At 49.6% G+C, this 14,730-nt stretch overlaps 1 protein-coding gene across 1 annotated transcript in view; it reads left to right on the top strand.

Annotated features, from left to right (window-relative positions):
* The window catches only part of LOC135543991 (thrombospondin type-1 domain-containing protein 1), a 51,192-nt gene that overhangs the window by 34,191 nt on the left and 2,271 nt on the right, over positions 1–14,730 (top strand). The window contains 6 exon segments of the mRNA XM_064971305.1: positions 2,160–2,270; positions 2,935–3,106; positions 3,109–3,268; positions 9,149–9,310; positions 12,660–13,077; positions 13,767–14,331. Coding sequence (XP_064827377.1) covers positions 2,160–2,270; positions 2,935–3,106; positions 3,109–3,268; positions 9,149–9,310; positions 12,660–13,077; positions 13,767–14,331 — 1,588 coding nt within the window.

Below are 14,730 nucleotides of genomic sequence, written 5' to 3'. Positions count from 1 at the left end.
TCCTTTTGATTAGTCTCTCTCATGTTAGATTAGTCTCTCTCATTTTGGATTAGTCTCTCACTTGGATTAGTATCCTGTTGATTAGTCTCTCTCCTGTTGGATTAGTCTCTCTCCTTTTGCATTAGTCTCTCTCCTTTTGCATTAGTCTCTCTCATGTTGGATTAGTCTCTCTCATGTTGGATTATTCTCTCTCTTTTTGATTAGTCTTTCTCCTTTTGCATTAGTCTCTCTCATGTTGGATTAGTCTCTCTCCTTTTGGATTAGTCTCTCTCCTTTTGGATTAGTCTCTCTCCTTTTGGATTAGTCTCTCTCCTTTTGGATTAGTCTCTCTCCTTTTGATTAGTCTCTCTCCTTTTGATTAGTCTCTCTCCTTTTGCATTAGTCTCTCTCATGTTGGATTAGTCTCTCTCCTTTTAGATTAGTCTCTCTCCTTTTGGATTAGTCTCTGTCCTTTTGATTAGTCTCTCTCCTTTTGATTAGTCTCTCTCCTTTTGGATCAGTCTCTCTTCTTTTGATTAGACTCTCTCCTGTTGGATTAGTCTCTCTCCTGTTGGATTAGTCTCTCTCCTTTTGGATTAGTCTCTGTCCTTTTGATTAGTCTCTCTCCTTTTGGATTAGTCTCTCATGTTGGATTAGTCTCTCTCCTTTTGGATTAGTCTCTCTCCTTTTGATTAGTCTCTCTCCTTTTGATTAGTCTCTCTCCTTTTGATTAGTCTCTCTCCTTTTGCATTAGTCTCTCTCATGTTGGATTAGTCTCTCTCCTTTTGGATTAGTCTCTCTCCTTTTGGATTAGTCTCTCTCCTTTTGGATTAGTCTCTCTCCTTTTGATTAGTCTCTCTCCTTTTGCATTAGTCTCTCTCATGTTGGATTAGTTTCTCTCCTTTTGGATTAGTCTCTCTCCTTTTGATTAGTCTCTCTCCTTTTGCATTAGTCTCTCTCATGTTGGATTAGTCTCTCTCCTTTTGGATTAGTCTCTCTCCTTTTGATTAGTCTCTCTCCTTTTGGATTAGTCTCTCTCCTTTTGATTAGTCTCTCTCCTTTTGCATTAGTCTCTGTCATGTTGGATTAGTCTCTCTCTTTTTAGATTAGTCTCTCTCCTTTTGGATTAGTCTCTGTCCTTTTGATTAGTCTCTCTCCTTTTGATTAGTCTCTCTCCTTTTGGATCAGTCTCTCTTCTTTTGATTAGACTCTCTCCTGTTGGATTAGTCTCTCTCCTGTTGGATTAGTCTCTCTCCTTTTGGATTAGTGTCTCTCCTGTTGATTAGTCTCTCTCCTTTTGGATTAGTGTCTCATGTTGGATTAATCTCTCTCCTGTTGATTAGTCTCTCTCCTTTTGGATTAGTCTCTCTCCTTTTGGATTAGTCTCCTGTTGATTCGTCTCTCTCCTTTTGGATTAGTCTCCTTTTGATTAGTCTCTCTCCTTTTGGATGGTACTATATATATATACAGTGGGGCAAAAAATTATTTAGTCAGCCACCAATTGTGCAAGTTCTCCCACTTAAAACGATGAGAGAGGTCTGTAATTTTCACCATAGGTACTCTTCAACTATGACAGACAAAATTAGAAAATCACATTGTAGGATTTTTAATGAATTTATTTGCAAATTATGTTGGAAAATAAGTATTTGGTCACCTACAAACAAGCAAGATTTCTGGCTCTCACAGACCTGTAACTTCTTCTTTAAGAGGGCCATTCTCAGGTAAAACCTAGACACTGTTGTGAGTGAAAAGCCCAGTAGGGAGGGCGTTTCTGAGATACTGGAACCGGAGCGCCTGGCACCGACCATCATACCACGCTCAAAGTCTCTTAGCCACTAGTTCTGTCCATTCTAAAGTTCAATGGAACAGTAACTGAATGCCTTGATGCCTGTCTGCATGCTTTATATAGCAAGACACGTGACTCACTGTCTGTAGGAGGGAACCATTTTCCTAAATGGGATGGTGTACCTAATAAACTGTCCACTGAGTGTGTATTATATACAGCGTGGCATTTAGCTTAGTCATGCTGCGTCACATTTTACCTGTGGGCGTTCCTCTATTTACTTCTTGTCTAAAAAATGTATTATATTTTCAACTGTCTTATGTGAGTGTGAAGCACTGCAATTTATTGTTGGAAATGTGTGGTATAAATAAAGTTATAGTATTTTATATGATTACAGGGTGGCGCTGCGCTCCCCTCACACAAACCAGGATGTCAAGTCATCTGGCCCTCTCTACCTCTCCAGGATCTTCTCCTATAAGCTACTGGTGGACAACATAAACTCCTACAGGTACACACAGAAACACACACACACACAGGTACACACAGAAACACACACACACACACACACACACACACACACACACACACACACAGGTACACACAGAAACACACACACACACACACACAGAATCCCACACACACACACACACACACACACACACACACACACACACACACACACACACACACACACACACAGAATCACACACACACACACACACACACACAGAATCCCACACACACACACGCACACACGCGCACACACACACACAGAATCCCCCCACACACACACACACACGCACACACGCGCACACACACACACAGAATCCCCCCCCCCCCACACACACACACACACACACACACACACACACACTTTTGCAAAGTATTGTGTTGAACCAAAATACAGTGGGGCCATACTTGCGGACATAAGCAAAGCATTTAAAAGTTACACACGTTCTCACGCACATAATGCGAATCAGCCAATCAAAATTGTCGATGTACTTGCATGTGACAGAAAGCGAACTTGTAGCTGGTCCCATAAGATAACATGGTGCATGCTAGCCCTATGCTAACCTCACTAGGTGGCAGTGATTCAATCGTGACACAACTTCTGCAGCCAGTTTAAACATTATAGATGTCGTTTTGTAAGGATTCTCCTCTTCCTCGTCCAGGTCAGGCTGTGAGGGAGCGATATCTGTACGCCTGGTGACCCCTCCCTGTGCTCTGATCAGCGGCAAGGTCCTCCTACTCCGGGACGGAGGTGTGGGGTCCGAGGGAAAGGGGGGCACAGGGGCGGGGGGAGCAGGTGAAGGGGGTGTAGGGGCAGAGGCCCCGCCCCCTCCGTTCCACTGGCGTTTAATTGGCTGACACAGGGGGAGAACGAGACAGAATTCAACTGTTCGGTGTTTGACCCAGGAAGGAATAAATACTGCTTCAGATTTGTGCTCAACCTCAGCCGCTCCCCGAGTCCAGCACAGACCTGCCTGGTGGTAAACAGGAACGCAGGTAGGAACACAACTTTACCCTGACCCTACACCCCTAACCCTGACCCTACACTCCTAACTCTGACCCAACACTCCTAACCCTGACCCAACACTCCTAACCCTGACCCTACACTCCTAACCCTGACCCTACACTCCTAACCCTGACCCAACACTCCTAACCCTGACCCTACACTCCTAACCCTGACCCAACACCCCTAACCCTGACCCAACCATGTCCCTACACCCCTAACCCTGACCCAACACCCCTAACCCTGACCCAACACCCCTAACCCTGACCCAACACCCCTAACCCTGACCCTACACTCCTAACTCTGACCCAACCATGACCCTACACCCTGACCCAACCCCGACCCTTCACCCCTAACCCTGACCCAACCAGGACCCCTAACCCTGACCCAACACCCCTAACCCTGACCCAACACTCCTAACCCTGACCCAACTATGTCCCTACACCCCTAACCCTGACCCAACACCCCTAACCCTGACCCAACACCCCTAACCCTGACCCAACACCCCTAACCCTGACCCAACCATGACCCTACACTCCTAACCCTGACCCAACCATGACCCCTGACCCAACCATGACCCAACCAGGACCCCTAACCCTGACCCAACACCCCTAACCCTGACCCAACACTCCTAACCCTGACCCAACCATGTCCCTACACCCCTAACCCTGACCCAACACCCCTAACCCTGACCCAACCAGGTTCCCACACCCCTAACCCTAACCCTGACCCAACACCCCTGACCCAACACTCCTAACCCTGACCCAACCATGTCCCTACACCCCTAACCCTGACCCAACACTCCTAACCCTGACCCAACCATGTCCCTACACCCCTAACCCTGACCCAACACCCCTGACCCAACACTCCTAACCCTGACCCAACCATGTCCCTACACCCCTAACCCTGACCCAACACTCCTAACCCTGACCCAACCATGTCCCTACACCCCTAACCCTGACCCAACACCCCTAACCCTGACCCAACCATGTCCCTACACCCCTAACCCTGACCCAACACTCCTAACCCTGACCCAACCATGTCCCTACACCCCTAACCCTGACCCAACACTCCTAACCCTGACCCAACCATGTCCCTACACCCCTAACCCTGACCCAACACTCCTAACCCTGACCCAACCATGTCCCTACACCCCTAACCCTGACCCAACACTCCTAACCCTGACCCAACCATGTCCCTACACCCCTAACCCTGACCCAACACACCTAACCCTGACCCAACACTCCTAACCCTGACCCAACCATGTCCCTACACCCCTAACCCTGAACGCAAACCCTAACTGCTATATTCTAGCCCTAACCTTAACCTTAACTCAATGCTAGCTTGGCCAGCATCAGAAAAAGCTTGCCCAGCATCAGACCAGCACTGACCAGCATCTGACCAGCATCAGATCAGCACTGACCAGCATCAGACCAGCATCAGACCAACACTGACCAGCATCTGACCAGCATCAGATCAGCACTGACCAGCATCAGACCAGCATCAGACCAACACTGACCAGCATCAGACCAGCACTGACCAGCATCAGACCAACACTGACCAGCATCAGACCAGCATCAGACCAGCATCAGACCAGCACTGACCAGCATCAGACCAACACTGACCAGCATCAGACCAACACTGACCAGCATCAGACCAGCACTGACCAGCATCTGACCAGCATCAGACCAACACTGACCAGCATCAGACCAACACTGACCAGCATCAGACCAACACTGACCAGCATCAGACCAGCACTGACCAGCATCTGACCAGCATCAGACCAACACTGACCAGCATCAGACCAACACTGACCAGCATCAGACCAACACTGACCAGCATCAGACCAACACTGACCAGCATCAGACCAGCACTGACCAGCATCTGACCAGCACTGACCAGCATCAGACCAGCATCAGACCAGCACTGACCAGCATCAGACCAACACTGACCAGCACTGACCAGCATCAGACCAGCACTGACCAGCATCAGACCAACACTGACCAGCACTGACCAGCATCTGACCAACACTGACCAGCATCAGACCAACACTGACCAGCATCAGACCAGCATCAGACCAGCATCAGACCAACACTGACCAGCATCAGACCAGCATCAGACCAACACTGACCAGCATCAGACCAGCATCAGACCAGCATCAGACCAACACTGACCAGCATCAGACCAGCATCAGACCAACACTGACCAGCATCAGACCAGCATCAGACCAACACTGACCAGCATCAGACCAGCATCAGACCAACACTGACCAGCATCAGACCAGCACTGACCAGCATCAGACCAACACTGACCAGCATCAGACCAACACTGACCAGCATCAGACCAGCATCAGACCAGCATCAGACCAGTACTGACCAGCATCAGACCAGCACTGACCAGCATCAGACCAACACTGACCAGCATCAGACCAGCATCAGACCAGCACTGACCAGCATCAGACCAACACTGACCAGCATCAGACCAGCATCAGACCAGCACTGACCAGCATCAGACCAACACTGACCAGCATCAGACCAACACTGACCAGCATCAGACCAGCATCAGACCAGCACTGACCAGCATCAGACCAGCATCAGACCAGCACTGACCAGCATCAGACCAGCATCAGACCAGCACTGACCAGCATCAGACCAACACTGACCAGCATCAGACCAGCACTGACCAGCATCAGACCAACACTGACCAGCATCAGACCAGCATCAGACCAGCACTGACCAGCATCAGACCAACACTGACCAGCATCAGACCAGCATCAGACCAGTACTGACCAGCATCAGACCAACACTGACCAGCATCAGACCAACACTGACCAGCATCAGACCAGCATCAGACCAACACTGACCAGCATCAGACCAACACTGACCAGCATCAGACCAGCATCAGACCAGTACTGACCAGCATCAGACCAACACTGACCAGCATCAGACCAACACTGACCAGCATCAGACCAACACTGACCAGCATCAGACCAACACTGACCAACACTGACCAGCATCAGACCAACACTGACCAGCATCTGACCAGCATCAGACCAACACTGACCAGCATCAGACCAACACTGACCAGCATCAGACCAACACTGACCAGCACTGACCAGCATCAGACCAACACTGACCAGCATCAGACCAACACTGACCAGCATCAGACCAACACTGACCAGCATCAGACCAGCACTGACCAGCATCAGACCAACACTGACCAGCATCAGACCAACATCAGACCAACACTGACCAGCATCAGACCAACACTGACCAGCATCAGACCAACACTGACCAGCATCAGACCAACACTGACCAGCATCAGACCAGCACTGACCAGCATCAGACCAGCATCAGACCAGCATCAGACCAACACTGACCAGCATCAGACCAGCACTGACCAGCATCAGACCAACACTGACCAGCATCAGACCAGCACTGACCAGCATCAGACCAACACTGACCAGCATCAGACCAACACTGACCAGCATCAGACCAACACTGACCAGCATCAGACCAGCACTGACCAGCATCAGACCAACACTGACCAGCATCAGACCAACACTGACCAGCATCAGACCAACACTGACCAGCATCAGACCAGCACTGACCAGCATCAGACCAGCATCAGACCAGCATCAGACCAACACTGACCAGCATCAGACCAGCACTGACCAGCATCAGACCAACACTGACCAGCATCAGACCAGCACTGACCAGCATCAGACCAACACTGACCAGCATCAGACCAACACTGACCAGCATCAGACCAACACTGACCAGCATCAGACCAGCACTGACCAGCATCAGACCAACACTGACCAGCATCAGACCAGCACTGACCAGCATCAGACCAACACTGACCAGCATCAGACCAGCACTGACCAGCATCAGACCAACACTGACCAGCATCAGACCAGCACTGACCAGCATCAGACCAACACTGACCAGCATCAGACCAGCATCAGACCAACACTGACCAGCATCAGACCAGCACTGACCAGCATCAGACCAGCACTGACCAGCATCAGACCAGCATCAGACCAACACTGACCAGCATCAGACCAGCACTGACCAGCATCAGACCAGCACAGACCAGCATCAGACCAGCATCAGACCAACACTGACCAGCATCAGACCAGCACTGACCAGCATCAGACCAACACTGACCAGCATCAGACCAACACTGACCAGCATCAGACCAGCACTGACCAGCATCAGACCAACACTGACCAGCATCAGACCAACACTGACCAGCATCAGACCAACACTGACCAGCATCAGACCAGCACTGACCAGCATCAGACCAGCACTGACCAGCATCAGACCAACATCAGACCAACACTGACCAGCACTGACCAGCATCAGACCAGCACTGACCAGCATCAGACCAGCACTGACCAGCATCAGACCAGCACTGACCAGCATCAGACCAACACTGACCAGCATCAGACCAGCATCAGACCAGCACTGACCAGCATCAGACCAACACTGACCAGCATCAGACCAGCATCAGACCAACACTGACCAGCATCTGACCAGCATCAGACCAGCACTGACCAGCATCAGACCAACACTGACCAGCATCTGACCAGCATCAGACCAACACTGACCAGCACTGACCAGCATCAGACCAACACTGACCAGCATCAGACCAACACTGACCAGCATCAGACCAACACTGACCAGCACTGACCAGCATCAGACCAACACTGACCAGCATCAGACCAACACTGACCAGCATCAGACCAACACTGACCAGCATCAGACCAACACTGACCAGCATCAGACCAACATCAGATCAGCACTGACCAGCATCTGACCAGCACTGACCAGCATCAGACCAGCACTGACCAGCATCAGACCAGCACTGACCAGCATCTGACCAGCATCAGACCAGCACTGACCAGCACTGACCAGCATCAGACCAGCACTGACCAGCATCAGACCAGCACTGACCAGCATCAGACCAGCACTGACCAGCATCTGACCAGCATCAGATCAGCACTGACCAGCACTGACCAGCATCTGACCAGCATCAGACCAGCACTGACCAGCATCAGACCAGCATCAGACCAGCATCAGACCAGCACTGACCAGCATCTGACCAGCATCAGACCAGCATCAGACCAGCACTGACCAGCATCTGACCAGCATCAGATCAGCACTGACCAGCACTGACCAGCATCTGACCAGCATCAGACCAGCACTGACCAGCACTGACCAGCACTGACCAGCATCAGACCAGCACTGACCAGCATCAGACCAGCACTGACCAGCACTGACCAGCATCAGACCAGCATCAGACCAGCATCAGACCAACACTGACCAGCACTGACCAGCATCAGACCAGCATCAGACCAACACTGACCAGCATCAGACCAGCATCAGACCAACACTGACCAGCATCAGACCAACACTGACCAGCATCAGACCAACACTGACCAGCATCAGACCAGCATCAGACCAACACTGACCAGCATCAGACCAACACTGACCAGCATCAGACCAACACTGACCAGCATCAGACCAACACTGACCAGCATCAGACCAGCATCAGATCAGCACTGACCAGCATCAGACCAGCATCAGACCAGCACTGACCAGCATCAGACCAGCATCAGACCAGCACTGACCAGCATCTGACCAGCATCAGACCAGCATCAGACCAACACTGACCAGCATCAGACCAGCATCAGACCAACACTGACCAGCATCAGACCAACACTGACCAGCATCAGACCAACACTGACCAGCATCAGACCAGCTTGACCAGCATTTTTTTTCAGCAGCTAGAGAGCTACTGTATTTGATCTCTCGCTCGATCCCCCAAAAAACTCTTGCTCTCACCTCCTCCCCCCCTCCTCTCCATAGAGTCATGGGGGGTGTGGCAGGCGTGGAGCGTGTGCAGTGTGAGCTGTGGGGAGGGGGTGAGGGAGAGAGTGCGAGAGTGTCTGCTGCCCTCCGGTGGTGGAAGTATGCAGTGCACCGGCATGGTCAAGGAACAGTCTCTCTGCTCACTGGAAGACTGTACAGGTATGTTGTCCTTAACATAATCTAATGTCAACTCTCTCTCTCCTTTCCACTCTGTTTCTATAATTTCCTCATATCTTCAGTCATGCAGTATCTCCCTCCAACTCTCTCTCCTTTCTGTTTTAATTAGGCTTATCCTTAATGATGTCATACTGATTTCCTCAATCATCTAACATCTAACTTAACCTTGTTTCTCTTGTCCCCATCCCCTCATCTATTTCTCTCTGTTTCCACTCTCTTATCCCCTTCTCACTTCCTCTTTCCATCTCTCTCTGTTTCCACTCTCTTGTCCCCATCCCCTCATCTATTTCTCTCTGTTTCCACTCTCTTGTCCCCATCCCCTCATCTATTTCTCTCTGTTTCCACTCTCTTGTCCCCATCCCCTCATCTATTTCTCTCTGTTTCCACTCTCTTGTCCCCATCCCCTCATCTATTTCTCTCTGTTTCCACTCTCTTGTCCCCATCCCCTCATCTATTTCTCTCTGTTTCCACTCTCTTATCCCCTTCTCACTTCCTCTTTTCATCTCTCTCTGTTTCCACTCTCTTGTCCCCATCCCCTCATCTATTTCTCTCTGTTTCCACTCTCTTGTCCCCATCCCCTCATCTATTTCTCTCTGTTTCCACTCTCTTGTCCCCATCCCCTCATCTATTTCTCTCTGTTTCCACTCTCTTGTCCCCATCCCCTCATCTATTTCTCTCTGTTTCCACTCTCTTATCCCCTTCTCACTTCCTCTTGCCATCTCTCTCTGTTTCCACTCTCTTGTCCCCATCCCCTCATCTATTTCTCTCTGTTTCCACTCTCTTATCCCCATCCCCTCATCTATTTCTCTCTGTTTCCACTCTCTTGTCCCCATCCCCTCATCTATTTCTCTCTGTTTCCACTCTCTTATCCCCTTCTCACTTCCTCTTTCCATCTCTCTCTGTTTCCACTCTCTTGTCCCCATCCCCTCATCTATTTCTCTCTGTTTCCACTCTCTTATCCCCATCCCCTCATCTATTTCTCTCTGTTTCCACTCTCTTGTCCCCATCCCCTCATCTATTTCTCTCTGTTTCCACTCTCTTGTCCCCATCCCCTCATCTATTTCTCTCTGTTTCCACTCTCTTGTCCCCATCCCCTCATCTATCTCTCTCTGTTTCCACTCTCTTATCCCCTTCTCACTTCCTCTTTCCATCTCTCTCTGTTTCCACTCTCTTGTCCCCATCCCCTCATCTATTTCTCTCTGTTTCCACTCTCTTATCCCCATCCCCTCATCTATTTCTCTCTGTTTCCACTCTCTTGTCCCCATCCCCTCATCTATTTCTCTCTGTTTCCACTCTCTTATCCCCATCCCCTCATCTATTTCCCTCTGTTTCCACTCTCTTGTCCCCATCCCCTCATCTATTTCTCTCTGTTTCCACTCTCTTGTCCCCATCCCCTCATCTATTTCTCTCTGTTTCCACTCTCTTGTCCCCATCCCCTCATCTATTTGTCTCTGTTTCCACTCTCTTATCCCCTTCTCACTTCCTCTTTCCATCTCTCTCTGTTTCCACTCTCTTGTCCCCATCCCCTCATCTATTTCTCTCTGTTTCCACTCTCTGTCCCCATCCCCTCATCTATTTCTCTCTGTTTCCACTCTCTTATCCCCTTCTCACTTCCTCTTTCCATCTCTCTCTGTTTTCACTCTCTTGTCCCCATCCCCTCATCTATTTCCCTCTGTTTCCACTCTCTTGTCCCCATCCCCTCATCTATTTCTCTCTGTTTCCACTCTCTTATCCCCATCCCCTCATCTATTTCCCTCTGTTTCCACTCTCTTGTCCCCATCCCCTCATCTATCTCTCTCTGTTTCCACTCTCTTATCCCCATCTCACTTCCTCTTTCTATCTCTCTCTGTTTCCACTCTCTTATCCCCTTCTCACTTCCTCTTTCCATCTCTCTCTGTTTCCACTCTCTTATCCCCTTCTCACTTCCTCTTTCCATCTCTCTCTGTTTCCACTCTCTTATCCCCTTCTCACTTCCTCTTTCCATCTCTCTCTGTTTCCACTCATCTATCTCTCCCTCATCTATTTCTCTCTGTTTCCACTCTCTTATCCCCATCCCCTCATCTATTTCCCTCTGTTTCCACTCTCTTATCCCCATCTCACTTCCTCTTTCTATCTCTCTCTGTTTCCACTCTCTTATCCCCTTCTCACTTCCTCTTTCCATCTCTCTCTGTTTCCACTCTCTTATCCCCTTCTCACTTCCTCTTTCCATCTCTCTCTGTTTCCACTCTCTTATCCCCTTCTCACTTCCTCTTTCCATCTCTCTCTGTTTCCACTCTCTTGTCCCCATCGCCTCATCTATTTCTCTCTGTTTCCACTCTCTTATCCCCTTCTCACTTCCTCTTTCCATCTCTCTGTTTCCACTCTCTTATCCCCTTCTCACTTCATCTTTCCATCTCTCTCTGTTTCCACTCTCTTATCCCCTTCTCACTTCCTCTTTCCATCTCTCTCTGTTTCCACTCTCTTGTCCCCATCCCCTCATCTATTTCTCTCTGTTTCCACTCTCTTATCCCCTTCTCACTTCATCTTTCCATCTCTCTCTGTTTCCACTCTCTTGTCCCCATCCCCTCATCTATTTCTCTCTGTTTCCACTCTCTTATCCCCTTCTCACTTCCTCTTTCTATCTCTCTCTGTTTCCACTCTCTTATCCCCTTCTCACTTCCTCTTTCTATCTCTCTCTGTTTCCACTCTCTTATCCCCTTCTCACTTCCTCTTTCCATCTCTCTCTGTTTCCACTCTCTTGTCCCCATCCCCTCATCTATTTCTCTCTGTTTCCACTCTCTTATCCCCTTCTCACTTCATCTTTCCATCTCTCTCTGTTTCCACTCTCTTGTCCCCATCCCCTCATCTATTTCTCTCTGTTTCCACTCTCTTATCCCCTTCTCACTTCCTCTTTCTATCTCTCTCTGTTTCCACTCTCTTATCCCCTTCTCACTTCCTCTTTCCATCTCTCTGTTTCCACTCTCTTATCCCCTTCTCACTTCATCTTTCCATCTCTCTCTGTTTCCACTCTCTTATCACCTTCTCACTTCCTCTTTCCATCTCTCTCTGTTTCCACTCTCTTATCCCCTTCTCACTTCCTCTTTCCATCTCTCTCTTATCCCCTTCTCACTTCCTCTTTCCATCTCTCTCTGTTTCCACTCTCTTATCCCCTTCTCACTTCCTCTTTCCATCTCTCTCTGTTTCCACTCCCTTATCCCCTTATCACTTCCTCTTTCCATCTCTCTCTGTTTCCACTCTCTTATCCCCTTCTCACTTCCTCTTTCCATCTCTCTCTGTTTCCACTCTCTTATCCCCTTCTCACTTCCTCTTTCCATTTCTCTCTGTTTTCCAGACCTTCCCACTCCCTCTCCGTCCCTCCCGCCTCCTCCAGCCTCCTCCTTACTCGGTGGTAACCTGGTAGTCGTGGCCGGTATATCCCTGTGTCTGGCGGTCATCCTAGCGACCATCCTGGTCACCCTGTGGCGTAAACTCTGCCGGACACCCCAGTGTAGCTCGGTCCGCCGCGGATCTATGCACTCACCTGGGGGACGTAAACTCTCTGACGAGGCCTCCATCTGTGGGAACAGCCTCCAGAGACCCAGCCTCTCCGACAGCCAGGGGAACCACGGGGGCACAGGGCCAGCCCAGAACGAAAGGCCTAACCTGGGGTGCAAACCTCTGCCTCAACCCCCTCCTCTAGTTATTGCCCTGGTTCAGGACCCAGACAGACTGTCTCCCTCGGGACAGAAGGTGCTACCGCCAATCTTTGGGTAGGTAGAGTTGGTATCGTCTGGTTCAGCAGCAGCTGTAGGGTTAACTATATGACTGTATTCTATCCGGGTATCGTCTGGTCCAGCAGCAGCTGTAGGGTTAACTATATGACTGTATTCTCCAGGTATCGTCTGGTTCAGCAGCAGCTGTAGGGTTAACTATATGACTGTATTCTCCAGGTATCGTCTGGTCCAGCAGCAGCTGTAGGGTTAACTATATGACTGTATTCTCCAGGTATCGTCTGGTCCAGCAGCAGCTGTAGGGTTAACTATATGACTGTATTCTATCCAGGTATCGTCTGGTTCAGCAGCAGCTGTAGGGTTAACTATATGACTGTATTCTATCCAGGTATCGTCTGGTCCAGCAGCAGCTGTAGGGTTAACTATATGACTGTATTCTATCCAGGTATCGTCTGGTCCAGCAGCAGCTGTAGGGTTAACTATATGACTGTATTCTATCCAGGTATCGTCTGGTTCAGCAGCAGCTGTAGGGTTAACTATATGACTGTATTCTATCCAGGTATCGTCTGGTTCAGTGGCAGCTGTAGGGTTAACTATATGACTGTATTCTATCCAGGTATCGTCTGGTCCAGCAGCAGCTGTAGGGTTAACTATATGACTGTATTCTATCCAGGTATCGTCTGGTCCAGCAGCAGCTGTAGGGTTAACTATATGACTGTATTTTCCAGGTATCGTCTGGCCCAGCAGCAGTTAAAAGAGATGAAGAAGAGAGGTTTAAAGGAAGCCACCCAGCTCTATCATGTCTCACAGAGCCCTGTCCACGACACTCTTCTGGAGGACTCGCCCACCTCCACTCCTACCCAGCCAGGGTTCACCCTCCCTGGGCTCAGCCCCAACCCCAGCCCCCTGGACCTCCAGGAAGAAGATTCTAATCTGAGCCGGTTTCGTATCACCGCCCCTTTCCCCGAGCACAGGGTCCCACAGTGCAGCTCGGTTACTCTGCCAGACAGACTGAGCCCCAGGGTGGAGCTCGTCCTGGGGCCTCCCGTGGCCGGATACATGAGAGAAGGTAGGGGAGGAGGTGGCGGGAGCTCCCAACGACGAGACCGCACTGCAGACTGGGTGGAGATGGTGGAGAGGACTGGGTTAGGAGGGATGGGTGGAGGAGGCGTTCCCTCCAACTCGTACCAGAAAAACCCAAACTGCAGACGGACATCCAGCTTTCACGACACCAAGCCCCCACCTCCCCCAGCAGCCCCATGTCGCCCCCACAGGGAGAGGAGTCAGACCCAGGTAATAACCAATAACAAAAAGGAAGGTAATAACCAATAACAACCAGGAAGGTAATAACCAATAACAAAAAGGAAGGTAATAACCAATAACAACCAGGAAGGTAATAACCAATAACAAAAAGGAAGGTAATAACCAATAACAACCAGGAAGGTAATAACCAATAACAACCAGGAAGGTAATAACCAATAACAACCAGGAAGGTAATAACCAATAACAACCAGGAAGGTAATAACCAATAACAAAAAGGAAGGTAATAACCAATAGCAACCAGGAAGGTAATAACCAATAACAACCAGGAAGGTAATAACCAATAACAAAAAGGAAGGTAATAACCAATAACAAAAAGGAAGGTAATAACCAATAACAAAAAGGAAGGTAATAACCAATAACAAAAAGGAA

Source organism: Oncorhynchus masou, chromosome 8 (assembly GCF_036934945.1).
Source record: "Oncorhynchus masou masou isolate Uvic2021 chromosome 8, UVic_Omas_1.1, whole genome shotgun sequence".
Taxonomy (NCBI): Eukaryota; Metazoa; Chordata; class Actinopteri; order Salmoniformes; family Salmonidae; genus Oncorhynchus; species Oncorhynchus masou.
The sequence above is the reverse complement of the archived record's forward strand: the minus strand, read 5'-3'. Positions and strand labels throughout refer to the sequence as shown.